General features: G+C 47.3%; 1 protein-coding gene across 1 annotated transcript in view; it reads right to left on the bottom strand.

Annotated features, from left to right (window-relative positions):
• The window catches only part of TAF3 (TATA-box binding protein associated factor 3), a 218,774-nt gene that overhangs the window by 196,840 nt on the left and 9,919 nt on the right, over positions 1-12,015 (bottom strand). Inside the window, exon 2 of the mRNA XM_015422599.1 lies at positions 7,577-7,819. Within this exon, the coding sequence (XP_015278085.1) occupies positions 7,577-7,819 (243 nt within the window). The remainder of the gene's footprint in view (positions 1-7,576; positions 7,820-12,015) is intronic.

Here is a 12,015-nt window from a genome sequence, read left to right as displayed (position 1 = left end):
ACTACGACGTACAGTGCTTCCAGAAACCATTCTTCTCAAGCCTGTAGCTACAGTGGGGCCTCTCGGGGCTAGGCCCCCCAACTTACTGGCAAGGCCCCATTACTTCCCATCCAGCCAAGGGCCCCTAAGCAGTGGCAGGTGTGGGGAAGGAGCCAAGTATTCCTGCGCGGCTGTCTGGCATGAAGGGCCAGCTATGGTGGCCATGTGGAGCCAGGCAGCACCTCCCTATTTCCCCCAGAAACTGAATTAAATCACTTTTAGTTCGATTAGCCAGTGCCCCTGAGAAATTTAAACACCCCCTGACTTTAAAAAAATCCTGGCTATGGGCCTGATTCTTCATAATTATTGCCATGATCACAATATTCCTAATAGGATTTGTTCTCTATTCTTCTAACAGCAGCAAAACTGGTGCTGGCATCAAAATGAAAGGCCAGACAAACTCCCACTATTACACAATGGATTAACAAACCGTGGGATTTCTTCGTACTGGCAAAATTGTCAGATGGTCTGTACGTGTAACTCTTAACTTCTAACCACCGGTATTACAATATATTTGCACACTTTTAAACTTCGGCTTTGTGAGATTACCGTTGATGTGTTGCATTCATACATTAATACTCTTTATTTCTTACCTCAATTGTTATAATGATATTTTTGCTATTTTTTAAATAAAACTTATTGTTATTGTACCATGTTATTGTAATATAAACTGTACATTTATGGTATTGGTTTTTGATAGATGTTGTTATTCTTAATATGTTGTTTTAATGTTAAATTTAATGTTAAATTGAAATTTTAATTTTATATATATATATGTGTGTGTGTGTGTGTGTGTATATAAAACAAGGTTGAGGACCCCTGTTCTAATAAATAGATCTACATTTATAGAAAAACCAGTTTCGCCCGCTACTGAACAGAAGCTGGTTTTTCCCGAGCCTTTGTTCTGGTTGCCTCTTCTCTTCCTTTTGAAACCTGCCTTTCCGTACTGGCTCTGCCGCAGCCCTCCCCCCCGCCTTCTCTGTCTGTTTCTCAAGCTTGGCTGCCTTTCTCATTTTGTCCGTTTCTCCTGTTGCTTCTTTCCCTGCTAGGTCGGTGCATGCCTGGAAGTTCATTCGTACAAAAGCAATCAGTGTCTGGTGTTCGACAAGTGGACTGCCGGGAACTTGACACGGACTTGTGTGGAACTTAACCGCTAGGCATGGGTGGTGGCCAGAAGAAGCTGGTCCAGGTCGGCCTCCTGGCCAGAAACGCGACGGAGGTGTGTGCCGAGCTGGTGGTTCAAGAATCATCGGCCGTACAGTTCCCACTGGCAGATGTGCGGCTGTTTGCCAGCAGTGGCGTAACGCTCCAAAGGATCTCTGAGATCCCTGCTGTTTGGAAACCAACAGCTATCCTGTTGCGCTGAAATCAAGAAAGTGTAAAAGAGTAAGATTTAAATGAGTTGGAAGCAAAAGAAGTTGGATTGGTCTTGTTGTTTCTGGCCGGCCAAGTAATAATGCAGGTTTATTTCTACAAAATCGTATTTTCTGTTTCACAGACTGCAGGGGTAGGCGATACGTAGCCTCCTTCTGCCCTGGGCCCCGGGTGAAATTTTCCTCCAGAACATTCTGTGACATCACAGCAGTTCAGACAACATCTGATCGCAACAGATGCGATCCCACCCCCTCTCTCCCACCATCTTCTTTTTGCTACCCTCCAACCGATACTCCCTCTAAGCTGTGGGGTCTTGTGAGCAACAATTCTACTTTGTGAGCTACTGGCATTAAAGTTGGCTACTGCATAAATTAGGAGCTGCGGTGGCTCAAGTGGTTAAGACGCTGAACTGCAGGCTGTGGAAGGTCAGTAGTTCAGCAGTTCAAGACCCGAGTGGCCGCATGACGGAGTGAGCTCCCGTCTCTAGTTCCAGCTCCTGCCAACCTAGCAGTTCGAAAGCAAGAAATTGCAAGTAGATAAATAGGTACCACTTCGGTGGGAAGGGAACAGCGTTCCGTGCGCCTTGGTGTTTAGTCATGCCAGCCACATGACCACGGAAACGTCTTCGGACAGCGCTGGCTCTTCGGCTTTGAAACGGAGATGAGCACCACAACCCTAGAGCCGGACTCGACTGGCTTTCGAGCAAGGGAACCTTTACCTTTTACTGCATAAATTAGCCTGCTCGGGAGCCATCCTTCCTGAGATAAGACAGTGTGAGCCGGAGGCTACAAAACTTTGAGCTAGCTCACACTAACTCAGCTTAGAGGGAACATGGCCTCCGACGCCAGCCTCCTCTACCCACCCTGTGCTTCAGCCACGGCTTCCTAGCCCCTCTGCTTTCCAAAACTTTTATGCCCTCCACGTCCTCAGGGCCTCTGTAATCTCCATACGTACTGCATTCAACGGCACGGCTGCCTCTTTTCATTTTTCATTGCAGTTTTCTTTTCCACCGGAAGATACTTCATACTGTCACACTCTTTGACTGCATTGTTTTGTCCAATGTAATGTGCCTTGAGTCTGAGTAAATGTGGTGGGCGACAAATCAAGCAAATAAATAAAATCCACCCCCTATTTGTCTCGTCCTGTCACTGTATCTCACTGCTTTGCACCGTCTCAGCCTCTCCCTCTGGGATTCTGCAACATCACAGAAGTTCAGCCAATGGCTGGGGAGGGTCAGTCGGTAACAGACCAATGGGATTCAGTCAGCCAGGGTTTTGTCTCTCTTTCTGTATAAGCTGCGCAGACTGCAAAATGGCAAAAAGTGCAATTTTTGACAGATCGGTAAATCAATTTCTATCTCCTTTCTCAAAGGTGCCTGGGATGGTCACATGATTCTCTCCTCCTCCATGTGACCCTCACAGTGGTCCTGGGTAGGGCAGGCTGAGAGAATGTGACATACAGCGCTTCATGGCTAACTGGAATTGTAGAATCAGAGAATCCCGGAGTCGGAAGGGTCCATACGGGCCATCTAGTCCAACCTCCTGCTTAATGCAGGATCTGCCTAGAGCATCCCTGACAAGAGTTTGTCCAGCTGCTCTTTAAAGACTGAAACCCAGCTCTGCCAGGCCCTAGTCATACACCCAAACTTCCATGCCACCCTGGCCTTCCAGACCTGCACTCCCACCGGATGCTCACTTCATGTATCATGACCCCCCCATAAGTGCTCTAAAGCAGGGGTGTCAAATATGCGGCCCAGGGGCCAGATTAGGCCCCCAGGGGGCTTCTATCAGGCCCGCAGTGGAACTGGCTGTCTTCTGCTTCTTCTTCCAGTTCTGCTGTTGCAGCGTCATCGTAGGCTTGCAGCTGACAGATACACACCTGAACAGCATACTCAAGAGTGCAACAGCACAGACAGTTTGATGCAACGATTCAGAGCAAGGGGTGTCAGTTATCAGACACTGTTAAATAAACAAAATATTGCAGAGTGCGCTAATGTTTTAAGCATGTTTTTAAGTAAAAAAAAACCACCCTTTGTGTTTGTGCCCTTTGTAAAGTTTATATCTCCGCTACCCGGCATTACCTTTTATGACACACATGGCCCGGCCCAACAAGGTCAAATTTATGTCATATCCGGCCATCAGAACAAATGAGTTCGACACCCCTGGCCTAGCATCCCAAATAGCCCAGACTAGCCTAAGCTTGTCAGACCCTGGAAGCTAAGCATGGTCAGCCATGCCCAATACTTGGATGGGAGACCACCAAGGAAGACCAGCGTTGCTATGCAGAAGGAGGCAATGGCAAACCCCTCCCGTTAGTCTCTTGCCTTGAAAACCCCATGAGGGCTTGTCATAAGTTGGTTGAGACCTGACGGCCCTTCGTTATTACTAAGTGCTCTAAAACATGGTCCACTCGGCACGAAATACGTCTACCAGCTATATTTTGTCAAGCAGTGTCATAAACCCATCGTGATAATTACACACACCCAAGTGACCGGTTTACCTGCAGTTCTCTACTGAATTGAACAAGCTGTCTAATCCAGGTTATACAAAGCAAGATGTATCTCCATTCAGGGATCCGCCTGTCCCCAGATATGGAGTCTGTCTATTAATGCAAAATCCCCTGATAGGGTCTATTAATTCAGGAATTCGCCTGTCCCCGTTTATGGAGTTGCTCTATTAATGCAAAATGGCAAGCAAGAAAATAATTCTACATCCCAAATACAGTAACTTCTTTGAAGGTCTGATATGATGCTTCTGTGCTTTCAAAACTAGCTCAGAGTGTGTTAAAAACTGGCTCCAGGTTTTTGCAAAGTGGTACAGCGACACCTACTGGCCCTGCTGTGTATTGCACAGAAGTACATTCACTAATACTCTGCAAGCAATATGACTGAAAACATCACTTCTCAGCACCTGTGAGAATATATTACGGTGTGTGTGTGTGTGTGAGTGTGTGTGTGTGTGTGTGTGTGTGTGTGAGAGAGAGAGAGAGAGAGAGAGAGAGAGATGCCACTGAGTCGCTTCCGACTTGTGGTGACCCTCTGAATTAATGATCTCCAAAACGTCTTGTCATTAACAGCCTTGCTCAGGTCTTGCAAACTTAGGGTCCATGATGGAGTCAGTCCATGCCAAGTTGGGTCTTCCTCTTTTCGTAGCATTACTGGCATTTTCATTGACTCTTATCTTCTCATAAACATGATTATTATTGGAACAATATGGGGGGGGGGAGAATATCATAGGAACATAATATCAGGGGAAGGCCTCGGCCTCTGCCCTGTTGTTGGCCCTCCAGAGGAACTGGCTGGCCATTGTGTGAGACAGGATGCTGGACGAGATGGACCCCTGGTCTGATCCCACAGGGCACTTCTTGTGTTCTTAGGATGCTGGACTAGATGGACCTCTGGTCTGATCCAGCAGGGCTCTTCTGATGCTCTTAGGATGCTGGACTAGATGGACCACTGGTCTGACCCAGCAGGGCTCTTCTGATGCTCTTAGGATGCTGGACTAGATGGACCTCTGGTCTGATCCAGCAGGGCTCTTCTTGTGTTCTTAGGATGCTGGACTAGATGGACCACTGGTCTGATCCAGCGGGGCTCTTAGGATGCTGAACTAGATGGACCACTGGTCTGATCCAGCAGGGCTCTTCTTCTGTTCTTAGGATGCTGGACTAGATGGACCACTGGTCTGACCCAGCAGGGCTCTTCTGATGCTCTTAGGATGCTGGACTGGATGGACCACTGGTCTGATCAAGCAGGGCTCTTCTTGTGTTCTTAAGTGCCACCTGTACACTACCCATTCAACGGCACATCTCTCCTTGTGTGCCCAGAATTCTAGTCTGCCATTTACAGTGACCAAGCTGCACAATCTCTTCGCAAGAATAAATGGAGACAAATCAGACCTTGAAAATGGAACCGCTCAGAAACCGGGGAGGAGCATTTCGACCTCCTTCAACAGTCATTAAAAGATGTAAAGGTTGCCATACTTTAGCAGCTAGATTCAAGTGCAGTCGCACTATTGGTCTGACCCAGCAGGGCTCTTATGTTCTGATGATTAAGGCAGTAGATGGAAAATCCAGACTTTGTCCCTCCCCAGTTCTTTGCACCATTCACGAATATATCATTATGCATCTATTTTGGTGGGTTCTGAGGCACAAGTCATTAAGCCTTGCTAATAAATCTATGGAAGTTACTAGCCTACAAAACTGATTACCCCTGCAGCAGCCTGTGATAGGCTGGATGCCACCAGCTTTTCCACTGGTGAAAAAGGAAGGAAAGGAAATCCCACCCACACTCCTTCCTCACTGAAGCTTTCTGTCCCACATGGATCCCCTAATCCCCAACATACCCTTTGAGGGCAATAAAAGGGGGCTACTAAAGGAAGGGGAAAGCAGAGAATTCTTCATTTTTCTAGCACAAAACTGGTTGGAGTTGGAGCAGTGATAACTGCAGTATAGTTGCACTCTGAAAGGAAAGCAGAACACACACACAGGAAGAAGAAGAAGAAGAGATTGGATTTATACCCCGCTCTTCACTTGGAGTCTCAGAGCGGCTTACAAACTCCTTTCCCTTCCCCTCCCCACAACAGACACCCTGTGAGGTTGGTGGGGCTGAGAGAACTCTGACAGAAACTGCTCTTTTTCAAGGACAGCTGTGCCAGAGCTTGTGACTGACCCAAGGACACATCAGCAGGTGCAAGTGGAGGAGTGGGGAATCAAACCCGGTTCTCCCAGATTAGAGTCCGTACACTTAACCACTACACCAAACTGGACTCTGTGTTATACCAAAAAGCTGTCCCACCTGATCACCTACAGGAAATCCCCTACTCGCCACTTGTGACTAGGCCATTTACACACTCGCTTCACAAATGTAAGCACCAACCTGATTGGCCAACTGTAGGGCTCTGCTGAATTCCATAGCATCCTTTTACCAGAACAGGTAAAAGAGATAACTGCCTCTCGGTCATAGCTTCCCAGGGACGGATGGAGCTGTACCCCTCGCCCAGCCCGTCCCGGGCTCCTGTACTGCAGGTGGACCGGGATGGCATGTCCATGCCGACGCACATGCTTTAAAATAAATACATTTCTAATACACGAATCTGCCTGCGTGCTCCCATTGCCAAATTGGAAACACACAGTCGGAGTCCAACGAGTTAGATGGATATCTGTTTAATGCACTGAAAAAGGGAATACGGGGGGCTGAGCGCCTTTGCACCTCAGCCATTCCAAAGCTGTATTCTGCCATACCCAGGAAGGGCAGAAGGTCTTATACCCCGAATGACATCACATTAAAGAATCGCTCATTGGTACCAAGCAGTTAACATCATACAAGCATCATTTGACTTTAAACCTTACTATTGGTCTCTCCTTATACTGGTCATGTATGTCAGGGATTGTATTTACTTATCTGCTCTTCAGGGCAATGGAAACATTAGTGAACACTGAGATTTTTTCTGACCTTAGTGAAGCTAGTCCCTTTTTCCCTTGTTTCTGGGGAGCTGGGTGATAAAGGTTGTGATTCACATTTCAACTTCGCTCTCGACGTCCTTGCAGCTTCGTGAATACGCATTCCATTCTTATTGCATCCTAATTCTATCCCCAGAGGCCTCTAATAATGCTTTTCCTTAATATGGACAGTTACTTATTCCTTAATAAATGCAGTTATAAAATATATATTCTGCTATAAGTTTCTCTAATCAAAGGATTCCAGGTTATATACCAAGATCTGGATCTATTATAATTAAACTCTTAAAGGCACAGTGACCGCTGTCAGCATATAAACATGTCAGAGGAAATGTCAGAACCCACATTCAGAAATCACATTCATTTTTCCCTTGTCCGACATATCCAATTTGTTAGATCCTGGACCATTTACACTTGGGTAATATCACAGAAGCAGACGGCACTCCCTTGGTGGATCTGGACAGCAAAGCGGCCTTGGCCCCTGCATCCATCCCCACTTCGTGCATGAGTACAACGCTTAATTCCTCACAAATTGCTGGGAAGTCACGCAGAAGTAGTACATCCCGAGGACCAACTTCAACCTTGCATCTGGTCGAACGACGAAGAACTGCCATTTCAGGCAGCAGCGCCTGGGCTACCTGAAGCAAACGCGCGTAAGCCATGCTCAGAAAGGCAGGAATGAAAGCAGAGAAGAGATTTAATTTCTCACCTTCTTGAGAAGAGACGATGGGCGGCATGTAATCGGGAATGTACTCTTTCCTCTCTTCCGCATCTTTGCTTCCGGGCTGGGGGAACTGCAAGACGTTGTTCTTGCTGACGGGGAATGAGGGGATTTGATGCGCAAAAGTGACCGGCTCGATATTGAGGATGTAGTCTTCCAGTTCGTGCAGGTTGACCCCCATAAGCTTGAAGGCATCCCCAACATCCTCCAACATTGGATCTGTTCGGCCATCTGTAACAAAAAGGGAATTTGAATAAGGATCAGCTCATCAGGCTTTAAAAATGAAAACTGGAGACATCGCCTGCGCATCAGAAATGTGTTCATTTAGCAGCTTTAAGAATGAAAGACAACAAGTCACCATCGGCATCCATCGGAGGTTAGCAAGAACTTCATTCCAATGACTAGGAATGTTAAGCATTTTTAGGTCTCTGCTACGCTGTCACGTAAAAATTTGGGCTATGAAATAAAAAAAATTTCTAGCTCTCATCCCAGCATTCATGCATATACATATACACACGGAAGAAGAAGAGATTGGATTTTTACCCTACCCTTCATTACCTGAAAGAGCCCTTCACTCAGAGTCCAGGAGCAGCTTACAATTTCCTTTCCCTTCCCCGCCCCACAACAGACACCCTGTGAGGTAGGTGGGGGTGAGAGAGCACTTCTGAGAACTGCCCTTGAGAGAACAGCTCTGAAAGAACTTATGACTGACCCAAGGTCACACCAACAGCTGCAGATCTGGGTTTGATTCCCCACTCCCCCACGTGCAGCTGCTGGTGTGACCCTGAGCCAGTTTTGTGTGAGAGCAGTTTGGTGTAATGCGCGGACTCTAATCTGGGAGAACCGGGTTTGATTCCCCACTCCTCCACTTGCAGCTGCTGGATGACCCTGGGCAAGCCGTAGTTCTTGTCAGAGCTGTTCTCTCAAGGGCAGTTCTCGAGAGAGCTCTCTCAGCCCCACCTACCTCACAGGGTGTTTGTTGTGGGGAAGGGAAGGGAAAGGAGTTTGTAAGCCGCTCCTAGACTCTGAGTGAAGGGCGAGATAGAAATCCAATCTCGTCTTCTTCGCTTACAAGTTCATTCAGAGCTGTTCTGTCAAGAGCACTTCTCGAAAGAGCTCTCTCCGCCCCAACCAGGTGTCTGTTGCGGGGAGGGGAAGGGAAAGGAGTTTGTAAGTCGCTCCTAGACTCTGAGTGAAGGGCGGGATAGAAATCCAATCTCGTCGTCTTCTCTTACAAGTTCATTCAGAGCTGTTCTGTCAAGAGCACTTCTCGAAAGAGCTCTCTCCGCCCCAACCAGGTGTCTGTTGCGGGGAGGGGAAGGGAAAGGAGTTTGTAAGCCAGTTTGAGACTCCTTTGGGTAGTGAAGCGCGGGGGATAAATCCAATCTCTTCTTCTTCTTCTTCATGTGGAGGAGTGGGGAATCAAGCCTGGTTCTCCCAGATTAGAGTCCATGCTCCTAACCACTACACCAAACAGAGCTAGGGAAACAGTGACATCATTCTCAAGTCAAACTCAAACGTGCCATCATTTCCAGAGCCAAGACAGACTGTCTAGGTTTGATTCGGTAGCACAGCCAGCCAATTGGGAGGGGTGGCATGGGGCCCTGGCCTCCTCTCACCCGACATCACCACCTGACCAATGTCCTCTCACTCACCCGTCTCCACCAATGCGGCTCTCTGGGAGAGAGATGTGAAGGTTAGCGGGGGGAAAAACCCAGGACTTTTAGTCTTTCCCCCCCACCACCAGTATTCCCTTTAAGCTGAGTTAGTGTGAGCTAGCTCACAGTTTTTTAGCCTCTGGCTCGGTTATGTATCAGGATTGAAGCATCCCTGATAGAATCACCCTAGAGACTGGCTAAGCTTGGAGCAAAAGAACAATAGCCGACCAGGACTCTGGAATAAACCAGTCAAGTAGTAGTGTTTCGTAAATAGCCTATCATGGGGAGTGGGGTGTTTTGCATGTATATAAGCAGGGCTCCAGCCCTGCTAGAGTTGTCTTAGAGTTAAGCTGAAATCACTAATAAACTATGAGCTGATCACTATACGTGTCTCGAACTCAGTGTATTTCAGGCTCACACATTTTTGTCTTAGCTCAGGAAGGGTGGCTCCAGAACAAATTTATTTATGCAGTAGCCAAATTGCTCACTCACAATTTTAATGCAAGTAGCTCTCAAAGTAGAATTTTTGCTCACAGGACTCCACAGCTTAGAGGGAGCATTGCTCCCCACCCCCGGGCTTCTTCAAATTTTCCACCGGCAAAACAGAAGAAGAAAAATCTTGAATAAATGTTTCTTAGATAAGGTTGTAAAAGATTTTAGAGGCCCTTACACCCTTTAAAGCTAATAACTGCAGAAGACGGTATCAGGTGATTACAATTGCTGCGTAATGTTTGAGAGCCAGTTTGGTGTAGTGCTTAAGTGCGTTTTGTTCATTTCACAGTGTCTGATAACTGACACCTCTTGCTCTGAATTATTACATCAAAATATTTACAGAGAGCCAGTTTGGTGTGGTGGTAAAGTGCGCGGACTCTAATCTGGGAGAACCGAGTTTGATTCCCCACTCCTCCACTTGCACCTGCTGGATGACCTTGGGCAAGCCATAGTTCTGATGAGCTGTCCTTGAAAAAGAGCAGTTTCTGTCAAGAGCTCTCTCAGCCCCACCTCCCTCACAGGGTGTGTCTGTTGTGGGGAGGGGAAGGGAAAGGAGTTTGTAAGCCGCTCTGAGACACCTTCGGGTAGTGAAAGGCGGGGTATAAATCCAATCCCTTCTTCTTCTTCTAGTAGTGTACGGCCATGATACCCTCTTTCCTCCTTCAGATCCTTCCGTTTTCTACAGTACGCGAGAGAAACCCAATCTTGGCTTGGCTCCTATGCTGACAGAAAAGGGGGTTTCCCACCCTTCCCCTCCGTAGTCCAATACTTGTTCCTTGTACGTGGTTCTTGGGTATCCACCTACCCCTGGGGATACAGTGTTGGGAGGGTAGAGCAACGGAAGGGAGGAGGCAAGAAAATTCTTCTCCATCAGTGTCTCTCTGCTTGTGCTACGAAGGATCCAAGCCTACATTTTGAAATGCACATACAAAATCAAGACATAGGGACACAAGAGAAGCCAATGTTGGATCAGGCCAATGGCCCATCCAGTCCAACACTCTGTCACACAGTGTCACACAGTGGCCAGAAATACCAGGTGCCATCAGGAGGTCCACCAGCTCGCATGTGAAAAAGTGGCGATGCTTTCAGCTCTCTGAAGTCCCCATGGACAAACAGGAAGCTTCAGAAGCAGAATCCGACACTCTTTCGAAACCGATTCTGATTCGAGAAATAAGCATAGCTCCAACACGTCAGACAAACTACGGCCTAGTCATTATGGGAATAAGCCGGAGGGACATTTGGCACTATGTATGCTCCCTTTTCCCCTTCCCCTCTCTTTGCATGCAGTTAACAGGCTTCCAAAAGATGAGACTTCTGAAATCCACATCAAACCGTAGTTTGTTGCTGCATCCAAGTCACAAACCAGGGTTTGCATTCTTCTTGCCAAATAGGATTCCAAACTGTGGTTTAATCTGGATTTGAAAGGAAGGATATAACACACCATTTGAAGTTTGGATATGACAGCAAACTATGGTTTGTCGTGAATCCAGAAACTCTTGAATTTTAGCACATGAAGGTGAGAGACGTCACCCGCCAAAGGATTCCCCCAGGCTCACTGGTTTGCACCTGTTCTCTTTTTTCCAGAATATGACCTTAAACATTCCTCCCTTACCAAACCACAACTCTCAGCCCTAGTCTCCATGACAAGCCATGTTGTTGTTGGGTTTTTTTTTGGGGGGGGGTTGCCTATCATACACAAAAAATCAGGGCTCCTGACTAGATGGACAAAACTTTGAGGGGTGGGGGACCCACATGCTTGGAAAAGCCATGACTTCTTCATATTATGTTTGGGTGGGTCTGGGTAGTGTGTGTGTGTGGGATCAATGCCTGGGTCACAGGGTGTCTCTTAGCAGCTCTGCCAAAAGCACAACGCAACCCTCCTTCACAAAAGCTCTCACTTACACACAAGAAGAAGGAGAGATTGGATTTATACCCCGCCCTTCACTCGGAGTCTCAGAGCGGCTTACAAACTCCTTTCCATTCCCTTCCCCACAACAGACACCCTGTGAGGTGGGTGGGGCTGAGAGGGCTCTTTCAAGAGCTACCCTTTCAAGGACAGCTCTTGTCAGAACTACGGCTTGCCCAAGGTCATCCAGCAGCTGCAAGTGGAGGAGTGGAGAATCAAACCTGGTTCTCCCATATTAGAATCCGCGCACTTAACCACTACACCACACTGGCTCTCAGCAGCAAGGAGTTTTTTAATCCTTGGGTATAAGTATCCTGGGGCCAGACAGCACTCTAGTGTGACACCTACTGCTCAGTCCCATACAGTTAGGA

The sequence above is a fragment of the Gekko japonicus genome, unplaced genomic scaffold (assembly GCF_001447785.1).
Source record: "Gekko japonicus isolate JY-2015 unplaced genomic scaffold, Gekko_japonicus_V1.1 scaffold1663, whole genome shotgun sequence".
NCBI classification, from domain to species: domain Eukaryota; kingdom Metazoa; phylum Chordata; class Lepidosauria; order Squamata; family Gekkonidae; genus Gekko; species Gekko japonicus.
Note: the sequence above shows the minus strand (reverse complement) of the source record. Positions and strands in the feature narration are given on the sequence as shown.